The sequence below is a fragment of the Artemia franciscana genome, chromosome 19 (genome assembly GCF_032884065.1).
Source record: "Artemia franciscana chromosome 19, ASM3288406v1, whole genome shotgun sequence".
Taxonomy (NCBI): Eukaryota; Metazoa; Arthropoda; class Branchiopoda; order Anostraca; family Artemiidae; genus Artemia; species Artemia franciscana.
Genome location: NC_088881.1, coordinates 32,476,411 through 32,498,489, shown reverse-complemented (window position 1 = coordinate 32,498,489; position 22,079 = coordinate 32,476,411). Strand labels below are relative to the sequence as shown.

The window sequence follows — 22,079 nt, the reverse complement described above, 5'->3', positions numbered from 1 at the left end:
ATAGTCCTGTCCATTTATTGTATCCTCAATTTGAGGTGCTCTCTGGAGCCTACAGTAAGTAGAGTAATGAGTATGATATTTGCGGCGGTAGCAGTCTTCACATGTGCTAATTGCGCTAATTATTATCAAAGATCTACACTGCCCAGCCATTACAAAGACCAACAAGAATAAAATACCAACAGTGAACAAACAAACCCGACTGCAGAATGTAGAAAGAAAATATGAGAACTAAAACGACGCGGATATTTTGCCTGTATGAAATCGAGGCGTCTTCCATGTTGACAAAAAAAGATAAAAACAATAAAAAAAGCGAAAATCCCAAACAAAGAATAGGGAAAAAAGAAAACTTAGAATAGGGCCACCAAATGGCTCCGGTATAAAAAAAAAATTTCCTACAATATATATTTACTTGTACTAAGATCGAGAACCGCGACCGTGTGAATCGGTCAAACCCATCATGGATCAAACCGAATTAGAATTGAATTAGATGGAGATATAGCTGAACGAAGATTCAGTAGGATCCCTCTCATCCGTTGTGGTTAAACCTATATCACACAGAATAAGTTCACATAAGGACAAATCAGAAAAAAAATTGTGAATTGACGCATTGTTTTATTTCAGATACGACGAGTCATTCGCCGTCAGATTCGTCTTCGGACCAATCTTTTAAGAACGATTTTATACAAATTTTAATTTTGTGGAAACAAATAACAGAAGATGGGAAGAGGGCTACAAACCACTCAGGTTTTATGCTATCTCCTTCGGGACATATTTTTAAAAGGTATATCTGTTAACGTTTTGTCAAAACGAGAACCTCCTCCGATTTTTAGTGAAGATGTTGAGGCACAAGCTGCAACCTTGGTGAAGGACTGCCAGAAAGTCGAGTTTCCAGTAACAAAGGAGCAATTACGAAGCTCTTTGGGACAGGTAGCGAAAGAAAAGGATTCGTCTCATAAACTTTTTAAAAGATGGGATACCAGGGGAAAGGTTCATGGGCAACTTTTTAAAACGAAACAATGACCTGACAGTGCGTATTGCGGAACCGACACATGGGGGCAGGGCGACCTTGACAGAAGAGAATTCACAATTTTTTCACTACTCAAAAAGAACAACTTCTGACAGACGAAAAACTTCCTGAGAATAACTTTACAAATCCTGCCATATGATTTAACTGCAACGAGACTATGATTAGGTACGATCCACCTTTGCCTGTTTTAGCACAGAGATCTATAAACTTTTTAAAAATTGTGTGAATGAAAAGGATGGGTTAACCGTGTTGGCCTGTGTTAATCCTAAAGGTGAGTATCCCCCCCGCAGGTTGTGTACAAGGGTATTATGATAAACAAAAATTTCCTCGAAACAGTTCCACAAGACGTAAAGGAATTCCATAGCGAATCAGGAGGGATGACGAAGGATGTATTTTTCGAATGTATGCAAGAATTGTATTCCTCATGGCTAGCTGCAAAGGGTTATGAAAAGGTTGTTTTAACTATGGATGGCCAAACGAGTCATATATCATTGAAGGTATCTGAATTTGCTAAGGAAAAAAACATTACGCTATTGTGCATATTAACGAAAGCTACTCACCTTTTGCAGCCCTTAGACGTGGGTATATTTAAGAACCTTAAAAACAACTGGAAGAAGCACGCAGACCTCTGGACAAAAGGAAGCGTGGATGAAAAGGGCAATAGGGTAGAAATTATCAATAGTGGTCCTCCGAAAGTGGTCAAGATGTCTTTTTGTCAGCATCTTTCATATATCATTAGACAAACCATGACCCCAGAGAGATGTAAAAATGCGTTTAGGAAAAGTGGAATTTTCCAATGAAATTCTCTTCACGTAGATTTTAGTAAGTTAGCTGACCTAAGGTCTAATCAGGATGTACTTAGGCCAACAAAGAGTGTAATTTTACAAGAATATGCTGGAATAGACCTACAAAACACAACAAACAACAGCCAGGGTTTAATAAATAGCTCTAAAATTATAGGCCAACCACTTCTACAAACCAAAATCAAAATAATCAAAGATCATTTAGAGAGAAGCATTAAGCAATGTACATTACGGGACTTTCTCTCCAATGACGGACCAATTTGGACAGGTGCCACAGAAATGACTGGTCTATATGAATATTCATGGTCTGTGGAAAATGACTATCAGTCAGAAGTAGGAGCAACCTCAATGAACCTCTGGGAATCGGAAAGGAATCGGAAACTTGACTCGCAAGGGAATCGGAAAGATAAGGCCATTCGCAGGTTAATAAACCCTCAGGTAAAGGCTTTCTTAAACCCATCAAATTGAACTATTAAGTTCACATACATTTTCCAGTTTATTCTTTTATCTGTGTTGCTGGTGTATTTTTTATTATCATAGTTATTTAATATCAAGTACCTGCTACCTGCAGCTCCTTCCAATAATTTTGAAAACAAAAATGATATAGATTTCAGCAATTTAATTTTGACCATTCTATGTTTCAGGAGTGACATCGTTCAGTTGGCCGTTTCAATTCATAGAAGAGCGAGTGGGGCATCCATGGATCCATGTAGTTCATTTCATCAGCTTGATGATTGTAGTTCTATTGAACTCAATTGCATAGATTCATTATGTCCCTAAACCAGAAGCGACCAAGTCACATGTAGTTACAAACACGCTCTTCCAGGGATTGTGTAATATGGCGCTCCTTATCTGGAAGACCTTTTTCTTTTCTTTTAATGTACTAAAAGAGGAGGAAAATATGTACATCGTAATCCAGATAGTGAGCGCCATTTTCTTCGAAACTTTTCTGCCACGGGTATCTATAACCTTTGATTTATATTTCTTTTTTTTATTTGGCATACATGAATACATTTGGCATATAATTAAAGTGTCAAATTTTAATTTTAATATGTAATGAAGGTATAAAAGCTATTAAGTTTTAATTTTGGATGTAAATCCACTCAATGCACTAAAGCCAATGAACATTAAAGAAAAAAAAATGGCCTTTTCGAGCCTTTATTGCTGGCACATATACCTCTCTTTAATTTTAAAGGAAATTGTAAATAAACTTAAAACCTATTGTTCTAATATTAAAAAAATTTCGAATTTTAATCCATACTGGAGTGTTAATAATTCACTGCAGGTGATAGATTCTTTAACAATGGTTTCAGCTAAAAGAATTGAGTCTTTCGATTTTGCGACAATGTATACTAATTTATCACTTAATTTAGTGTTTGATAATTTAAAAACTGTTATAAAGAAATCTTTCCTCTTATCTAGTAAAAGGTTCTTAAAAATAGACATTTATAATAAAAAAGCTATATGGACAAACTGCTTTAATACTACAGTTAACTTGAGATGTTACAGCTTGGATATGATTTTTGAGTTATTGGAATTTGTTTTATACAATACTTATATAAGATTTGGTGGTGATTTGTACAAGCAAATTGTGGGAATTCTCATGGGGGGGGGAATGCCAGCCCATTTATAGCTGACTTGTTTTTAAGTCAACTAGAATATAAATATATGATGGATAAGAATAATCCAATTAATTTAAAACATGCTTTGTCAAATAATAAAAGATATTTAGATGATATTTTGGTCTTAAATTGTAAGGATTTCATTGATATTTCTAAAAATATATATCCATCAGAGCTTATTCTTGAGCCTAGTCATGGCGCTGGTCATGAAGATCATTTCTTAGATTTAAATATTAATATTTGTGATAATAATAAATTAAGTTTTAAAATGTATAATAAAACGGATGATTTTGATTTTGAAGTGATTAGTTTCCCATTCCCTGAAAGTAATATACACTCAAATATCACATATTCAGCGTTTTTCTCACTGTTACTTCGTTATGCAAGGATTTGTAGTAATTATATTGATTTTGAAAATAGATGTAAAATCTTAAGCCAAAAATTAATATCAAGAGGTTTTTCTGCAAATAAATTAACTTGGCAATTTAAAAAATTTAGTTTTCATTATAACGAACTTTTAAATAAATATCAAAATAATTATCTAGAAATACTTAAAGAAATTTTCAACTAATTTCGGAGGTTACAGCATATTATCACACCGCCTTTTAAAGCAGAAGTATCTGCTAGAACAAAACCAATAAAGTTAGTGTTCTAGCTTTAAAATACACTTTTAAAGGCATCCTAAAAAACTCGTTAAATTATTAGTTTAAACCTAATTTCTCAGAAATCTTAGGAAAACCTTTTAATTCCTTCCGTTTTGTGATAGAGATATCAAGTTTTAATAGAACTTAAATCATTGGGGGACCGTGATTTTTTTCCCCTATTAAATAAAGCAGATATTTTTTTTAAGCTCAGGAAAGGGCAATCCCAAAAAAATGTTTTAGCATACCTACAAGGAAAACATTAAAAATCTGCACAAAGGAAATATCATTTTAGCAATGAAGCAGCCATGGGAGTTCCCTGTAGTATTATCCGCTTTGATTTAAATCATTATCGACATAGGGAACGTAACATTACATAGTCTTTTCAGTCAAACCACATATTCGCAATAGCTCTTGAACGTTTCTTGTTCCATGGGAGAACAAGAAACGAGGAATGCTAATGGATCCTTTGGACAATCACTCTCGCAAAATAATTTTAAGTTTTCGAACCCTATTAAATATAGCCTACAGAAATACCACAATCTAAAAAGCTTATATACAAAAACTTGCCACCTAGAGTCAGTCAAATGCAGATTTTCTACATGGTATTCAATCTTATGCATAGATAAACCATGACGGAAGCTTACACTGAAAAGCTTGACAGCATAAGCCAAATATACCTAAAGTTTATAAATGGCATTAACCATGACCTACAGATATACCGCCACCATGGAAACTTATAAGAATCAGCAAACCATCTAAAATAAAACATACCTAGATTTTCTAGATTGCATTTCGTACTCAGAAGTTTCTCGTGGCAAACTACGACGATCAAGATTGGTGTCAGAAATAGTGAGCAAGGTTGCAAATAGGTGGTTGAAAGAGCTCTGCATCTTGGGCCAGAATTGTTTTGGAAAACAATAGTTTCCTTACTTCCCGTATGTCAAAGCTTTGTTCTAGATTCAGTTTACAGTGACGTATTGCCCATGCCTTAACATATACACCAATAATCGTAAAAAGTAGAGGGAAGGCCAATTTAAACGTGTATTCCGAATTCGGAACCATTGGATAGGAGACGCATTCGATTGGATATAAAGCAAATAAAAAAAGGTGATACGAGAGTGCTTCGTTGGTGTTTGTAACATTGACTATTTATATAGTTGCTACATAATTAGTTGCGTTGTGGCCAATTATGTGTTTGTACAAAATTGGAGCAGTGTCCGTGTATATGCTTACACTTCTCAGAAAAATTTCTTGCAAAAATGTATCATGCTTGGGCTAGAATAGTAATTTAATTGATTTAATAACATGGACTTTATAATAATCTTACTATTATTAACTTTTTTATTATATATGCAATCCTTTAGAATAGTGCTTATCATTTCAATCTGATTTCTTTTTTCGATTAGCTAAATAAGAGCTCTAATTCCAAATAATTTCCAAAAATAATTTCGAATATTAAATAAAAAATTATCTAGCGTTTAGTTGCCAAATGCTAGATGGCGCTGAGGTTTTTTTTTTGTCGACACTTATCACCAGTTCCCAATCTGTTAAGTTTAAATATTATTTAGATTTTGAAGATGAGTCATCAGTGGAACATGAATCATACTTTTCCACTCCTTTAGGGAGAAGGCCTGGCAAACGACAGTAAGATCTAATGTATATAATATAATAACACATAACCTATAATAAAACAACATGTAACGTATTTAACAAATGACGCAGTAGACGCAGTTGAATACTTAAAGCGCTTCGCTTACCTGTCCTGTCCAATTCGACGCCTCATCCCACCTAGACTGGATGATGGTTATCCCGTGTCGTATAACACTAACTGCATCTGGATGACACTTTAAAAGAATATCATTGGCCAACACCAACGTGTCATTCTTTTCATGCTCCTTTTCATTTAGTTCTTCCAAGAAACGTTTATGGTCACCAAGTTCTATCAAAATTATACTTATTATACTATATGCTTATGCACTTATTATATAATATATCAAAATAACACTAAATTATAGTTATATATTAAATTTAAAAAAATTATATTGCTTATCTAACCCTCTTTTGTCCAACGCCAAGGGGAATGGGTTGAAACTTTTAGTGAGGATTATTTTAGGAGGAGGGCACTTTTTGCTTGGGGTGGAGGATGTATGTATATTTGTTGAAGAAGAAACATATTTATCGTATCACTTTAATATCAGCTTAATTAACATTAGTCAACAGCAATGTATAACTTTGATTGTAAATAGTAATAAAACATAATCGAGAAAAATTAGGACTTACTGTAGCAATACCATTAATCTTCTATAAATAAAAAAATAAGTTGTCTGTGTGTGTGTCGAGTGACGCATGTTTGTGTGTCGACTGACGTCATGTTTTTCGACTGACGTCATTATAAGAATTGAGCTGTATGCGTCATGAAGTTGTTTGTCGACTGACGTCATGTTTGTCAACTGATGAAATTACATACCGGGACACAAATGAAGACCGGGACACAGGGAATATAAATGACGACCGGGAACCTCAAAGAGAAATTACAGACTGGGACACCCGGACACAAATCACGACCGGGACACAGGGAATATAAATGACGACCGGGACATAGAGACACAACAACAACGGGGAAGCCGGGGGCACAGGCGGGATATATAAATGACGACCGGGACACAGGGATTGTTCGAATAGAAATTACAGACCGGGACACAAATGACGACCGGGACACCGGGACACAGGGAATATAAATGACGACCGGGACACTCAAAGAGAAATTACAAACTGGGATACCGGGACACAAATGACGACCGGGACACAGGGAATATAAATGACGACCGGGACACAGGGACACATCATTAGAATAATGAGGTATAGATCTGAATACGGATTGTTTTTCCCATGGACAATTATATGTTGCATGTTCAAGAGTCAGTAAACCTGACAATCTATTTATATGCACAGACAATGGGACAGCGAAGAATGTTGTATATTCGCATGTTTTACGTAGTTAAAAACATATATATATATATATCTATCTCTATTCACAGGTGGGACACAGGGACACAAATACAATGGCGCGTAACTAATATGGCGCGTAACGACTTACGTGCGCGGGGGGGCTTGGGGGGCGCGAAGCACCACCCCAACAGCTAGTAAACTAATAAAGATATGACAATTCTATCTCTTTCATTAATATTTCACCTCTTATAATGACTGGTGGTCTTGCAACGGGATTAACTCTAGATTTTCATTCTTACAGTTGGTACACCTAGGGGGTTTTCTTAAAATAATAATGTACATCCTCTGTTTTTTTGTTCCACAAACTTCAAATTTAAAAAAACAATAGCATCAATTAAGCTAATACAACATAAAAAAACTCAAGTGTTTTATTTCAAGAGAAGAAAAGAGAGAAGGTTGTAAATACAGAAAGCGTAGAAAGTACCTTATGCTAGTTTTTCAAGAATACAATAGTAACAAAAAAAGATAAATAAAAAATTAACAATTATAAAATTTAGCCCACATAGAACTAAAGTCATAAAATATAAAACATTAAAAATAAAAATATATAATAAAAAATTAAACAGAGAAAAAAACAAAGAGAAGAGCTGAAAAAAAAGACTGAAATTCAAAAAGCATAAACGTATAAAATGCCCTTTGCTGGTCTTTAAGGAATATGACAGGACTGATAGAAAATATATAATCGACAAATTTAAACTGAATAAGTGAGAAAGAACACAACTGCAGTAATTATATATAAGAAGAACGTAAAATAAAAATACTTAATAAATAAATCTTAAAAAAAGAGCAGGGCGTACGACCTACTCAAAGTAATGGTGAAAGGGTAACCCTTTCACCATTACTTTGAGTAGAACGTCATATTTTAGTTTTTTGTGTTTGTTTTAAAGTTGTTTTTTTTACATTATCTTTGTATTTTTATCAGTAGTTTTAATATTGGGCACTTAGGATGGTCAAGTGGAGGTTTTGACTGAAATATTTACATTGTTATCTATGTTTTCCAAGATATCCGATCCCCCCCTCAACTCCCCTAAACACACTGAATCCGGCGGGATTTAAAATAAGAGATGGAGGTCCTTCTAATTATGAAATTTCATTAGAATCCGATCACTCCTTCGTAAGTTAAAAATACCTCATTTTCTGATTATTTTTTTTTGAAATAACCCTGCCCACCCCCAACTCCCCCAAAGAGAGCAGATCCGTTCCGGTTATGTCAATCACTTATCTAGGACTTGTGCTTATTTTTTCCACCAAGTTCCATCCCGATCCCTCTGCTCTAAGAATTTTCCAAGATTTTAGGTTTCCTCATCCAACTCCCCCCAATGTCAACGAATCCAGTCAGGATTTAAAGTAAGAGCTCTCAGACACGATATCTTTCTAAATATCAACTTTCATTAAGATCCAATCACCGGTTCGCAAGTTTTTCTATTTTTTTCGATTTAAGTCCCCCCCCCCCCAGATGCTCGAATCCGGAAAAAGACTATTTCTAATTGAATCTGGTCTGGTCCCTGATACACCTGCGAAATTTCATCGTCCTAGCTTGTCTGGACGTGCCTAAACTAGCAAAACCGGGACAGACAGACAGACCAACAGACTGACCGACAGAATTTGCGATCGCTATATGTCACTTGGTTAATACCAAGTGCCATAAAAATCATTAAAGAAAAAACTTGGGGTGAATACCACAGCATTTGCAGTGACAAGGCAGCATCCATTTAGTTTTTGGCACAATTAGTTTTTTTTTACCAATTAAGGACTTTTGCAAAGAAAAGTCTACATTAGATACAAAAAGAGCATAAATAAAGTTAAATAACAATTTAAGCTTTACACCAATATAAATTATGCACTCAATTTTTATTTTTATTCGTTTGTTTTTATTTGTCATAACAGGGAAAAAAAATTAAAATCATCACATTAAGCTAAATTATTGAAAATAATAAACAATGTGGATTAATAGTTTATTATATATTGATATCTATTTTTGAAAGCTCAGGCAATTTTGGATTTATGAGCTGTATGAAAGGAAAAACGTTGAACATATATTTAGTTACTCATTTAGTTACGTTACTCAACATCCTCATTATTGCCTGAAAGTTTCTACTTAAAACTCTTAGAAGTCCTGAGATATACCAAACACGCCTTTTCGAAAACCCAAAATATAGTGTCTTATTATTTAGTTGGATAGTCCCCTCACTTTTACCTGGAAGTTTTAACTGATTATCCTTAGCTGTTCCTGAGATTTTGACAATGCCACCCCTTTGAGAACTTGCAAGTAAATAGTTTATTTGGATTTAAATCAACACATGGTAATAGCTTCAACTTAATACCTTTAGCTCTTCCTGAAATATTACAAGATCGCCATTTGCACTAAATAGGTCCCTATAGTGTCTAATGATGTTGTTCAACATAACCCTCTTCAGGCACTGAAAATATCACCTTAATACTCTTGGGAATTTCTTTAGAAATTTCATTGGTAGACCTCCTACCCCTTAAATATATCTAGGTTGAACAAAAGGAGGGTTGAGTTGCATGAAGATTTAATCATTTAAGGAGTTGAATAAGCGCTGAGAGGAACAGAGGTTCAGTTAAACAAGAATTGAACTAAACAAAGGTTTAGTTGCAAGGGTGTTAAGCTAAACAGGGATTGAGTTGCATAAGGGTTCAGCTAAATGGGTGTGAGTTACACAGGTGTTCAGTTAAACAGACATTCAGTTGCATTATGGTTAGGTACATGGGCTAAGTAAAAAAACGGCTAATTTGCATAAGAATCTCATACAACCATCTCCTTCAGCATGCCCTGAAAGTGTCAACATAATACACTAAACAGTTTCTGGAAAAATGCTGGTACGTCCTGAAGAATACCTAGAAGCACATAGTGCGTTTTGAGTTGGTTTAACACTATTGTGAGCAGTAGTAGTAGTATCAGTAGTAGTAGCATTAGTGGAAGTGGTAGTGGTATGGAAAGTGTTTTATTATCAGTTCAATATACCCTGTAAGTTTCAACTTAATACTCTAAGCCGTTCCTGTGATATCGCTGATACAGCCTTTTGATGGGCTAAGTGTGTTTAGATATAGCTCAATTTCTTCATCAATACTTCTTGAAATTTTCAGCTTAAAACCTCTAGCCTTAAAAGTAGTATTTTGTATAGTAGTAATATTATCAGTAGTAGTAGTTGAAGTAGTAGCAGTTGTAGTAATTGTAGAGGCAATAGTAGTTGTAGCACAAGTGGTAGAATCTAGTAATAGCAGTGATAGAGACAATAGTAGTTGTAGCAGCTGAAGCAGTAGTACTATACATATATTCCCTTATGGTCAGTTGAACACCCTCCTCATCCTTCCGTGAAAGTTTCCACTTGAAATCCTAGCCCTTTTCTGAGAGCCTTTTGATGGGCTAAGTGTGTTTAGATATAGCTCAATTTCTCCCTTAATACTTCTTGAAATTTTCAGCTTAAAACCTCTAGCCTTAACAGTAGTAGTTTGTATAGTAGTAATATTATCAGTAGTAGTAGCTGAAGTAGTAGCAGTTGTAGTAATTGTAGAGGCAATAGTAGTTGTAGCACAAGTGGTAGCATCTAGTAATAGCAGTGATGGAGGCAATAGTAGTTGTAGCAGCTGAAGCAGTAGTACTATACATATATTCCCTTATGGTCAGTTGAACACCCTCCTCATCCTTCCGTGAAAGTTTCCACTTGAAATCCTAGCCCTTTTCTGAGATGCTGCAAATGTGCCTCTTTACAACCTGCATGCACAGTTTATGAGATTAAATTTTGACTGAATTCAATATCCCTTTAGCATTCCTTAAAATTTTTACGTTAACTCCCTTTTCCCTACTAGTAGTGGTAGCATTAGAAACAATGGTTAGCATGGTGTTGTTCATAAAGGGAGCTCTACATTTATGGGTTAGTGTGTGAATCCAAAACGCAAGGAATAAAACATTATCAACGTTCACTAGGCAATTCAATTACAAATAAGAGAACTTGAGGGGAAACAATTTGACTTGAGCAAACACGGCAAAGCATGAAGTATCATACATTTTTGTAATTTTTCAATTCACAAACCTTGTCTATTTACTTGATGATAAGGTTTTGATTGCTGTATGTTTGCAAAAACATTAGGACAAATGGAATAAAATGGAACATTTAAGGAAGTGTAATGACCCCCTGTTTTTGTGGGGTTTTGCATACTAAAAGTAAGGAAGGATTAATCAGAACAAGATTTTCTGCTCAAAGTAAAGAACTAAGTTGAAGCATTACACAATAAAAAAAAAAAACTTTATAGTTTCTTAATGAAAATCACACCATCAGATTCAGCATATCAGATAACTCTACTGAAGAGGTTTCAAGCTCCTATCTGCAAAATGCAGATTTTTTTTTTTTTTTGCCAGAAGAAAGATCGCGGATGCGTGATTATGATTTTTTTTTTTTTTTCCCCAGGGGTGATAGTATCGACCCAGTGGTCCTAGAATGTCGCGAGAGGGCATTTAATTCTAACGGAAATTAAAGGTTCTAGTGCTCTTTTTAAGCGACCAAAATAAATTGGAGGGCAATTAGGCCCCCTTCTACGCTTATTTTTTTTTCCAAAGTCACCGGATCACATTTTGAGATAGCTATTTTGTTCAGCACAGTCGAAAATCAAATAAATATGTCTTTAAGGACGAATTAATCCCCCAAAATCCCGGGGAGAAGGGCTACAGGTTTTAACACAACAAATTACAGTTAGTTGCAATAACTTATTAAAGAACAGTAATTATGTTGTTTTATGCCACACGGTTTGAAAATCAAAATCAATTTTTTTTTTAGAAAAAAAATCTTGCAAGCCCGTGGAACCTTTATAACTTACCAAAACTATTGTTACAAAAAGTTTACCAAAATTCTTCCTTTTCATTATACCTATTCTGTTGTTTTCATATTAATAAGACATACCTAAAAAGATATATCCTCAATTCTGAAACTTGTCGAACTGAGAAGTAGTTGATGAAAATAAGATGAAAGCTTACCGATATGATCAATTTTCATTTTTTCCAGAACTCTCCCAACAACAGTATTTAAGATCAGCACAAAAATGTGGTCTTGGGGCAAAATCTTCTGAATAGTCAATCACCATTTGATCATAAAACGATCTTTCTACAAGAAAGCAAAATATAAAAATCAGCATAAAAAAATTTGAAAAAAATAGATGGTAGAAATGTTTTTCTTTCTTTTCAGAGTTACGGCATCCTTAGTGTACATTCCATGTCCCAGTAAAAAAGTTTTGTCTACATTATCTCCTAGTCTACAAATTATACCTTTAATTGCAGTTACCAGCAATAGGACAAATCCTGTGTCCTTACTATGATTACCATCATACTAATTAATTAGCTAGCCGTGGAAACTAGTTAATTAGGAAAGCTGTGGCTGATAACTAAAAACAAAAAAATTGCTAGCTAATTAATCACTTTTTTTATACAGAGGTTTTAATTAGGATTTTCTTAAAATTGCTAGGTGCTATTCTTTTTCAAAAATCACATTCATAATCTTCAGTAACTTATTTCTAAGCCCATAACCACCATCTTTAAGAACCCCATTTACCAATTATCAGCACCTGGGGTATTATTATGTTGTAATCATTTTAGTACTGGCACTAATACTTCCTCACAAAATAAATCATCCTTCACATCCAAGATGTAACATACTTTATCATTCACCCCAAAATCTTTTCTTGTAAATCTTCTAGTTTCTCAAAATGTTCTGCCCATATCTCTTAAACTATTCCCTTATCACTAGTAGTGACCACATTCCTATCTTCAGCTGGGACAAGTCCAAACTGACTAATTCCTCCCAATTAATTAATATACTAATACAATACAAGCTGCCTCTTCTGGATCTTTTACAATTTTATCCATGGCCTCCACTTCACACGACCTTATTACATATGTTAATTCTTTATCCAATTCCTTTACATACCTCTTGTTTTTTAGAAGATAAATCACTCAGATATTTCTTGAACAAACCCCTTCTCCTCTCACAAAAACATAAAGCATTTGAACTAATATTCTTAGCAACATTCGTACTTTTCTTCCCTAGGACAAAATCAGCAACTTTACATATGACTTTCCAAAAATTATTCCGTCCATCTTCTACACTGTCAAGTTTCAAACTATCTAGTTTGATATTCAACTGTTCTTGGAAATTTTCTCCCAAATAAACATCATGAAGATTACTGAAAGCATATGTTCCTGAAAGGTAGTTGTTCTTCTTAAATTTCAGCTGTGAATTAGCCATAAACCCTACTAGATCTTTACTTTTAACATGAATAAGAGCACTCCTATATGCTCTTGTATCTTTTATTGATCCTAACAGTCTTTGTTTTATAACAACAAAATCTATTGGGTTAGCTGCTTTACCATAATGCAAATACTTTGCAAAGGTATGGGCCATGTACAACTAAACACTGTATTGGTTATAACTATAGTTGTAATACCTATAAAATTGCAGTAGGCTGTAGCCATTACTGTTTTTTTTCTACATCTAATTTACCTAGTCTAGGATACCATCTATCCTCATTTCTACCAATCTGGGTGTAAAATTTCTTAATACACCAAAAACTTGATAGTTTAATAATTTGTCTGAATTTTTTTCATGAGAATATGATTTTCTAGAATATAATGGCCCCTAAACAATTCTGACCGTTTTAAATACATTGATATTCAATATTGGAGCTTATTCTAAGATGTACATTTAAAGCTTTAATCTAATCTAGGAAAAATACTGTTCAATCCTAAACAAAAGAGTAGTTGGATAGCTAATCACCACTTCAACAGTCAAATCCTTATAAACTTTTATACATACAATCTAAAATGTAGACTGCTTCATCATTGAATTTGTTAAAATCTGTGCAATATGTATATGATTTTAGTTTTCCAAGATTGTAATTGATTATCCCCAACTACATATCAACCAGTATCACAACTATTTATGTTTGAGATTAGAAGCCTGTTGTCAATACATTGAAAAAATATTTTCTATAATATTTTTTTAATATTTTTTAATCAAGACATCTATCTGAAATTAGACCTGGCAAAGCAAAAATAATATTAAAAATATAAAAATAAAGGCTGTAATTTATTGCTACTTTTGTTAGTATAATTACCAAAATGCAGAAAGTTATCTTCTTATTATCCTCTTTCTTCTTATTAAATTGACAGTAATCAAGCAGCAGAAAAAAAAATTTTATTATAGAAAATTCAATGAGAATATATATTTGGGGTATATATCTGATCATCTAAGGGGAAAGTGGTATTAAAGCAAAGTATTACACTTTTTGAATGATAGTATTTTAAATAGTTTCCTTACTTTTAAAGGCCATTAGTGCAATTAGGTCTTTGGGTCAGATTTTTGCAAATTAGGCAGGGGTGGAATAAAGTAGGGTAAAATTCTAGTTAATTGACTTCTTGCTATCTTGGAAAGGGTTAAGGTTAGGAAAATGAAACTTTCAGGGATGGGTCTACAGGCTAAAGTATGTCCCGGGATGGTGTTTTAAAGTACCCACCTCCAATCCTTCTCCCTCTAGAGGGCCTTGAAATTTGCCTCCATGACAGGTCTATATCTATTGAAACTTTGACAAAACAACATTTTACCTTAATTTTCACTTACTAGTTGCTTTTTCTATGCCTTTAGTTCTGGAAATGCAATTCCTGTTATTTGAGAAGACTTTTGAGCCATATCAACGTTCTTTTTTCAAAATTTAGGAAATGTATTTACATATCTTTAAAACCTTATAAAATGGAATTGAGCAAAGTTATGAAGCTGAAAACAATTGTGTTGTACATCAATTAAGCAGAAGATCTGATTTTGAAAGGTTTCACTTTTATAACACACTTATTTTTAAAAGTCATCAAAAGTCAGGGCCCTCTAGAGGGAGGAGGAGTGGAGGTAGTTGCTTCAAAAACCTTCCCGGGACATACTTTAGTTTGTGGATTCATCCCTTAAAATTCGTTTTCCTAACCTAAACCCTTTCTGACATAGCAAGAAGTCAATTAACTAGAATTTTACCTAAGGTAGTAATACAACAACAAAAAAACAGTAAAGAATTGAGAAACAAGAATAATACAATCCAGTGAAAAACATTGATAACAATGTTTTTCACTTTTTATTTTGTCTCCCTGATTCTCTGTAGTTAGATTAGTTCATTCTGCATCGAGGACCACTGTCCTTTTTCCTTCTTAATTCGATGCACATCGAGACACTCTTCCTGTTCCCGAAGCAAAATTTCAAGTTTGACACTATTAGGCCAGTGTAGACATCAATCTCAAACACAAATCTTTATTATCCCCCCCCCCACCATTGAGGTCACACTCCTGTTTCCAATAATTGAGTTTGAATTGAGCATTCATTTAAATTTCTATTCGTTCTAAGATTAGTAATTCCTCTATTTAATTATATGTTATCATTTTTGTTTTTACAGCACATTAATGGGAACAATATTTGTGTATATTTTCTGAAGCTGTCCAGATTTACAAAGCCCTTTTTTCTACATTGATGGCTTTTAGCATTATGGCCTGCCAAATGGTCATTAGATTGTAAGCAAATTTGGATGGATTAGCTAACAGTCACTGTCAAACCTATATAAGCTTACACCAGGCTCCCAAGCTTGCCATCAACTTATTTCTGGGGCGTAATATATATAACTGGGGCAGGAGATCTTGGACGAAAATGTCAACCTTGGTATTAAGCCATTTACCATCTTTTGTACTGAAACAATTCATTGAAATTTGTCAGCTTTCATGTATCACAACGGCCAGCGTGAAAATGCATTTCAAAATTATACACCCGATCTTTGCAAGTAAAAAAAAATTACTCAATCTCAGGTAAAAAGTCACTTCCCAGTCAATACTTTTCTAAGACTATTTTCCAGATTTGATAAAAAGTTAATAATATTTAACAAAATTAAATATTTTCAGGGAAGGTGAGAGAGAATTAACAGCTGGAACGATCAAAAATTAATTTTGTATTATTGTTTCTGTGACTACTTCTAAATAGCATCTTTAGTGTATTCAATTTTGTCATCAACAAATTAAGAAAGTCATCAACAAATTAAGAAAAACTAATGCAAATGAGTGTTGATTAAGCCATCAACACTCATATTTTTTATATTTTCCTGATTATTCATTAATGTTAATAATATTTTAATAGCCAACTATAATGCGCATTAAGACATTATTTAATAGAACGTTCCATGTTCACAGTTAATTCGCATTAAGTTTGAAGCAAATACGAATTAAACTGCATTTGCCACCTGGAACTCTTTATTTGCCACTCTTTATATTTAATTTGCCACTCTTAATTATATTTAATTTGCCACTCTTTATATTTCATTAAACTCATATTGCTACAGGCTCTTACGTTTACTGTAATGGCGCAATTTTCCCCTTTACTCTTAACTCCCTTATAATTAAAAAACTCAAAAATAATTTAGCGACTTCTCTGGACACAATATAGTCTAACCCGACAATACCATAAATACCGATACTGACAGATATCACATCAGCAGAACGATACTTTTAGGAAGTATCGTCAACTTTGGTACAGAAAAGATTACCTTTTAGGTAATCTCTTCCAGCACCAGAAGGCAATATGTGAGTCTTCTTTCTAAGAACCTGTTACTCTCTCTCTCTGGATTACCTCATTGCATAAGTCATTCGTCAATTTTCGATAATCGGTTGCAAATTTGATTGAAACTGATACGGATACTCGTTTTGTTGGCAGTATCTTCTTTAGCCCCTCTGGAATTACTCGAGAAAGCCTAAGATAGGGCATCAAGGGCAAGTTGGAGCACAAATGAGGTACCTTCACAATTTCCAGGCGACAGATTCGATGTGATTTCAATATTGTTGTTTTTTTACAAGTACATACACCGCTCTCACTCGGACCAATTTTCTCAACTTGCGTCGTGGTTTGCCCAGCCAAAAACACAGAAACACCCCGCAAAGCCGTAACACCCCTCATAGATTACTTTTGAAGAAGAGCTTTGTAAGACATTACAATTTTGGAATGATATCCCAAGGAATACTATCCCTGAAAAGCGACAGTTATTCTTTTAAAGGAATAAACAATACAAAAGGAAACAAATTAAATTTATGATGAAGCAATATTCTTAAAAAATAAAATTACCTATCAAGAGACCCTTAAAACCAATAAAATAAGAAAGGTTAACTGAAAATTGGATAATCCTTTAAAAATATAAATAAAATAAACCATTATATGAATAAAGAAACAGTTAAGCAAAAAATTCAGCGGCATCCTTAAAACAAATTCCTTAAAAAATAATTTTAACAAAATTCCAAAACTAAAATCAAAATTCATAATTAAATAAATAAAACTTATACGATTCCTGAAAAATATTAATTAAATAAAGAGATTATAAAAACCAGATATAAATAAAATAAAAACCCTGATATGAATTAAACACATAAACTGAGAGAATTTGTCACAAAAGTAAAGTAAATACAAAGCAAATAAACAAATAAGGTGAATAAATAAAATATAAAACAAATAAAGTAAATAAATTAAGTAAATGAAATAAAGTAAAGTAAAATAAAGTAAATTAACAGATAGTCACCTTTAATAACATCGGAGGGTAGAAGCTCAGTTTCAATAATGTCTAGCTCCATGTACCTTGTTTGTAAGCTAATCACTTTATCTAGAGTGAAAACAATTCCAGGTCCGATGAAAAATATCCAAATTCTTGGCTCTCCAGTGAGCCGAGCCAGACCAAGAATCAACGCAAACAGATAGAGAGCAATATATAGGGAGTGTGTGAGCCAGAAATATTTGAAAGCCTTCTTTCGAACCATTGGGTGTGCAAATATAAATATGACCATCATTATGACGAATAGAACCACCCCAGTCAATCCTAAAAATGAAGGGTAAATGCTCTGAATTTGTTGGCATCCTTTTCATCTAACGCTCGAGAGAGAAACAGACTAAAGGTGATTAGGAGGAAGAAAGAGGCAGATTAAGAAAGAGAGAGGCCCCAGAAAAAGGCAGCGATGTTTTTAGACTGGGTTGAAGGTAGGAAACGGTACAAGCGTGATATACTTTTGGCTTTTGAATTTAGTTTTTTTTTTCTCTTTTTTGGTAAGCAAACATGTCAAAATTTTACAAATTCTTCCGAATCCTTCATCGACAAAATCTGGCAAGGTCCAACGAAAATAAAAAAATTAAGTAAAACGAGTCAAACAATTTTTGAAGTAAAATAAAAGTTCTAAGGAGGGAAGAAATTATTTTTGGACATCACTAAAACATATACTTGAAAAATGGTTGCACGATTGCACAGAATCAAAGAAAACAGTCTTGTTTTTTGTTTATGTTAATCTTTTATTGTTTTGGCTTCTTTTGTTTCTTTTTTTGCCGCTCAACTATTTTCAAAAAATTTGTTTGGCGGGTGAGAGTTAATTTTATGTTAAAAAAATTTTCACAGTATAGCAAAGGACAGACCAGGTCTTAATAAATAAGTTTAGACACCCAATAAATTAAACGAGAACATACTGTGTCTCCCACAACTTTTTTTGCTGTATACTCATCATATTGAACAGATGGTCATGGATTGTCACGGTATATTCTATCTAAAGAGGGAAGGAAGAATAGAAGGGAATAGGGAATAAGAGGGAATAAAGAGGGATTGTCACGGTAGGTATATTCTATCTAAAATTCTTATTCTAATGCATTTCTTAAGCGTCAGAACCAACATGAGGGCGACCTAAAAGGAATTCAGCACCTCGTGCACCCCCGGACACCCCTGCAGCCTCCCCCTGCATAAGAAATTCCAAGACAGTCATATTAATCAAAGGAGTAAAGATCAACAAATTTTATATATTAAATGAATAAGGTAATAAGGGCTAAGTAACCCTCCTAAAATGCAGTATTATAGTCAAATATTGATTAGAAAACACTTACCTGTCATTGTGCCAAAGAGCCAATATGTAAATTTGGGTTGAAAGTCTCCAGGTAGGGACAGTTCACGCGACAAACACTTCAAATGCTCAACTGGTTAAGTGCTCACGTGATAAAAGTTCACTACATGACCAGCAGTGTGTATCATACTAAAGAATAGCGCAGTCAAAGCACAAATCTTATGAAGTGGTACATATGCGTCCAGAGAAATATATTGCTGTATGCTGAATTCTTTCAACTTTGTGATTAGATTTCTAGACATGGTTAGTAGGAGGATACAGTAGCAGAATGACAAAGATGCTGCAGATCCGCGGGTTATAGCAATACCAACTCCCATGATGTGTCGAAGGTCTGTGTGTTCAGACATGTATGAATAGTCTGAAAAATATTCAATCATTAAAACCATAAAAGTAGCTAGGGTTAATCTTGGGGGAGAAAGGATGAGTTAATCTCTGGTTTGATAACTAGACTAACTAACGCTAATTTTTGAGATCTATAACTGCCCCTCTGCCGTAAAACTAGGAGACAGTTACATAGCCGTTGAAACGGATTCGATAATTGAGTTATCAAAATAACCACAGTCATGATGGATTGAAGGTCTAAGTATTTAGACATATACGAATAATCCGAAAAATATTCAGTTATTAAAACCTTAGACTATTAAACCTTAAAAAATTATTAAAACCTTAATATATCCGTTTCCTCTCATTCCTGTTGTTTTTTTTTTGTCGTGAGAAGTCTTTTCTATGTCTATCTATTTTTACCCCATCTGTGCTTTTGTACCGTTTTTGGAATGGACAATAAAACTGTCTATTTATCTATCTACCCAAGCTACCGCCAAGAAATATATCCTAAAATTCACTTTTTAAAATATCCCCAGGTTTAGGGGGGGGGGGGGAACTTCAATATTAAGTGAAAATGATACATGTACTTGATACGCTCTTTAAGGGTGAACACTTTTCCAAAAATCTCAGACTCAAGACCAGAGCAGTTCCTAGGGTTGGTAATACCCGGGGAAAAATTAATTACAGCTTCCCCTTCTGACTCAAATATAAGCAAAAAAGCCGAATCAAAGTGCAAGATTATCAATCAAAGGGTAGGGGCTGAGGGGAGGGGGCTATGTTGGAGGATCTTTCCTTGCGGGAATCTGTCATGGGGGAAGAAAACTTCAAGGAAAAGGGCGCATGATTTTCTAGCATTACTATAACAAAACAATGAAAAATAAACATGAAAACGTTTTTTTCAAATGAAAGAAAGGAGTAGCATCTAAACTTAAAACGAACAGAGATTATTACGCATATGAGGGGTTCTAAAAACACTGTAGCATAAAGAGCGAGGTATTTAGGAGGAGATAAATATCTCGCTCTTTATGCTAAAGTATTTTTAGTAATTTCAACTATTTATTCTACGGCCTTTCTGATTCAGGGGTCATTCTTAAAGAATTGGGACAAAACTTAAGATTTAGTGTAAAGAGCGAGGTATTAACGAGGGTACAAACCCCCTCGTATACATAATAAAAATATAAGATTATGAAAGTTTGTTACGTAAGCTAATTCTTAAGTTACGTATATTTTTTACTAATAAAAACGTTCGTTAAAAATTAAAAGTTCTAGTTGCCTTTTTAAGTAACCGAAAAATTGGAGGGCAACTAGGCCTCCTTCTCCACCCCCTTATTTCTCAAAATCGTCTGATCAAAACTAAGAGAAAGCCATTTAGCCAAAAAAAGAATTAATATACAAATTTCATTTTAATAATTTATGTGCGGAGAGCCAAAACAAAACATGCATTAATTCAAAAACGTTCAGAAATTAAATAAAAAAACTAACTTTTTTAGCTGAAAGTAAGGAGCGACATTAAAACTTAAAACGAACAGAAATTACTCCGTATATAAAATGGGTTGTCCCCTCCACAATCCCTCGCTCTTTACGCTAAAGTTTTGACTCTTTGCCACAATTCTACTTTTTAAAATAATTAAAAGCTTTAGCGTAAAGAGCGAGGGATTGCGGAGGGGACAACCCATTTTATATACGGAGTAATTTCTGTTCGTTTTAAGTTTTAATGTCGCTACTTACTTTCAGCTAAAAAAAAATTTTTTTTTTTATTTAATTATAACCAAAACCCGTATTTGAGCATTATGTCACACTTTGTGCCACTTGAGCATTACTGCGAGCAAATCTTTAAAGTAATGGTTTGATGTAGCATCAATAAATATTTTCAATCTCTCAAATCCTTCTGAAGAACCATCTCTCCGTAAGTCTTATTTGTGTAGCGAATGTTAACGAGAATCCTTAATTTGTGGTTTGAGTGTGAATAAAGAAAATAGAACGAACAACCATGTAGTATAACACTGTCCAAATTTTTTCGCCCATCGTAGCATTGAATCAATGCACGGTTGATCAGTATTGTTCGGATTGATTGGAAGGTTTGGCCTATATAATTGTTTTTTACCTAATAATAAGGAGAAGCAAAGGAGCAATAAGGAGCACAACGAGAGGAAGACAATGGTCCCATTTAAGCTTCGTATTCTACTACTACTAACAACTTACCGCAGCACCAAACCACCAGAGGCCAACATAGCTACACACACTCCTCCTCCACCCCAATCGACTCAAAACCTCCCTCTTCACACCCTCCCAGAAATTTCTCTTATAACTTAAATGTTTCTTTATGACATCCTTCCATCCCAACCGCAGACGACATTCTTCCGTTTAGCCCTGGACGATTGGCCGAGAAGGACAATCTTTGGCAATCTGCCATCCTTCATCCGCAGCTTCGTACAGCCCTACTTTTCGTACTGCTTATTGTTTGAAATACGGTCATTCAGCTTCTTATACATGAATTAATACATAACAAAGTGACCATGGAGCCTTTAAGTGGAGTTTACAGAACATGGAGCCTTTCTGTTACAGGTGTACGTGGAGTCTTTGAGGGGATTATTACCTCTATTTATTGAATGTTTCTTTTTAATATCTTATCTCATTGGTATAAGCTTCCTAAGGTACACTATCTTTATGACCCTCATTACACCAATAAAACTAGATAAAGAT

General features: G+C 34.1%; 1 protein-coding gene across 4 annotated transcripts in view; it reads right to left on the bottom strand.

Annotated features, from left to right (window-relative positions):
* Positions 1–6: 6 nt before the first annotated feature.
* LOC136039577 (dual oxidase-like) overlaps positions 7–22,079 on the bottom strand; it is a 49,651-nt gene continuing 27,578 nt past the window's right edge. For 2 of the 4 annotated variants that reach the window (XM_065723431.1, XM_065723428.1), the window contains 4 exons: positions 19,036–19,410; positions 17,699–17,992; positions 12,099–12,225; positions 7–6,035 (listed from right to left, as the gene is read on the bottom strand). In XM_065723431.1, coding sequence (XP_065579503.1) covers positions 19,130–19,410 — 281 coding nt within the window. In that variant the 3' untranslated portion in view covers positions 7–6,035; positions 12,099–12,225; positions 17,699–17,992; positions 19,036–19,129. The remainder of the gene's footprint in view (positions 6,036–12,098; positions 12,226–17,698; positions 17,993–19,035; positions 19,411–22,079) is intronic. The other 2 variants (XM_065723429.1, XM_065723430.1) reach the window with 2 other exon arrangements.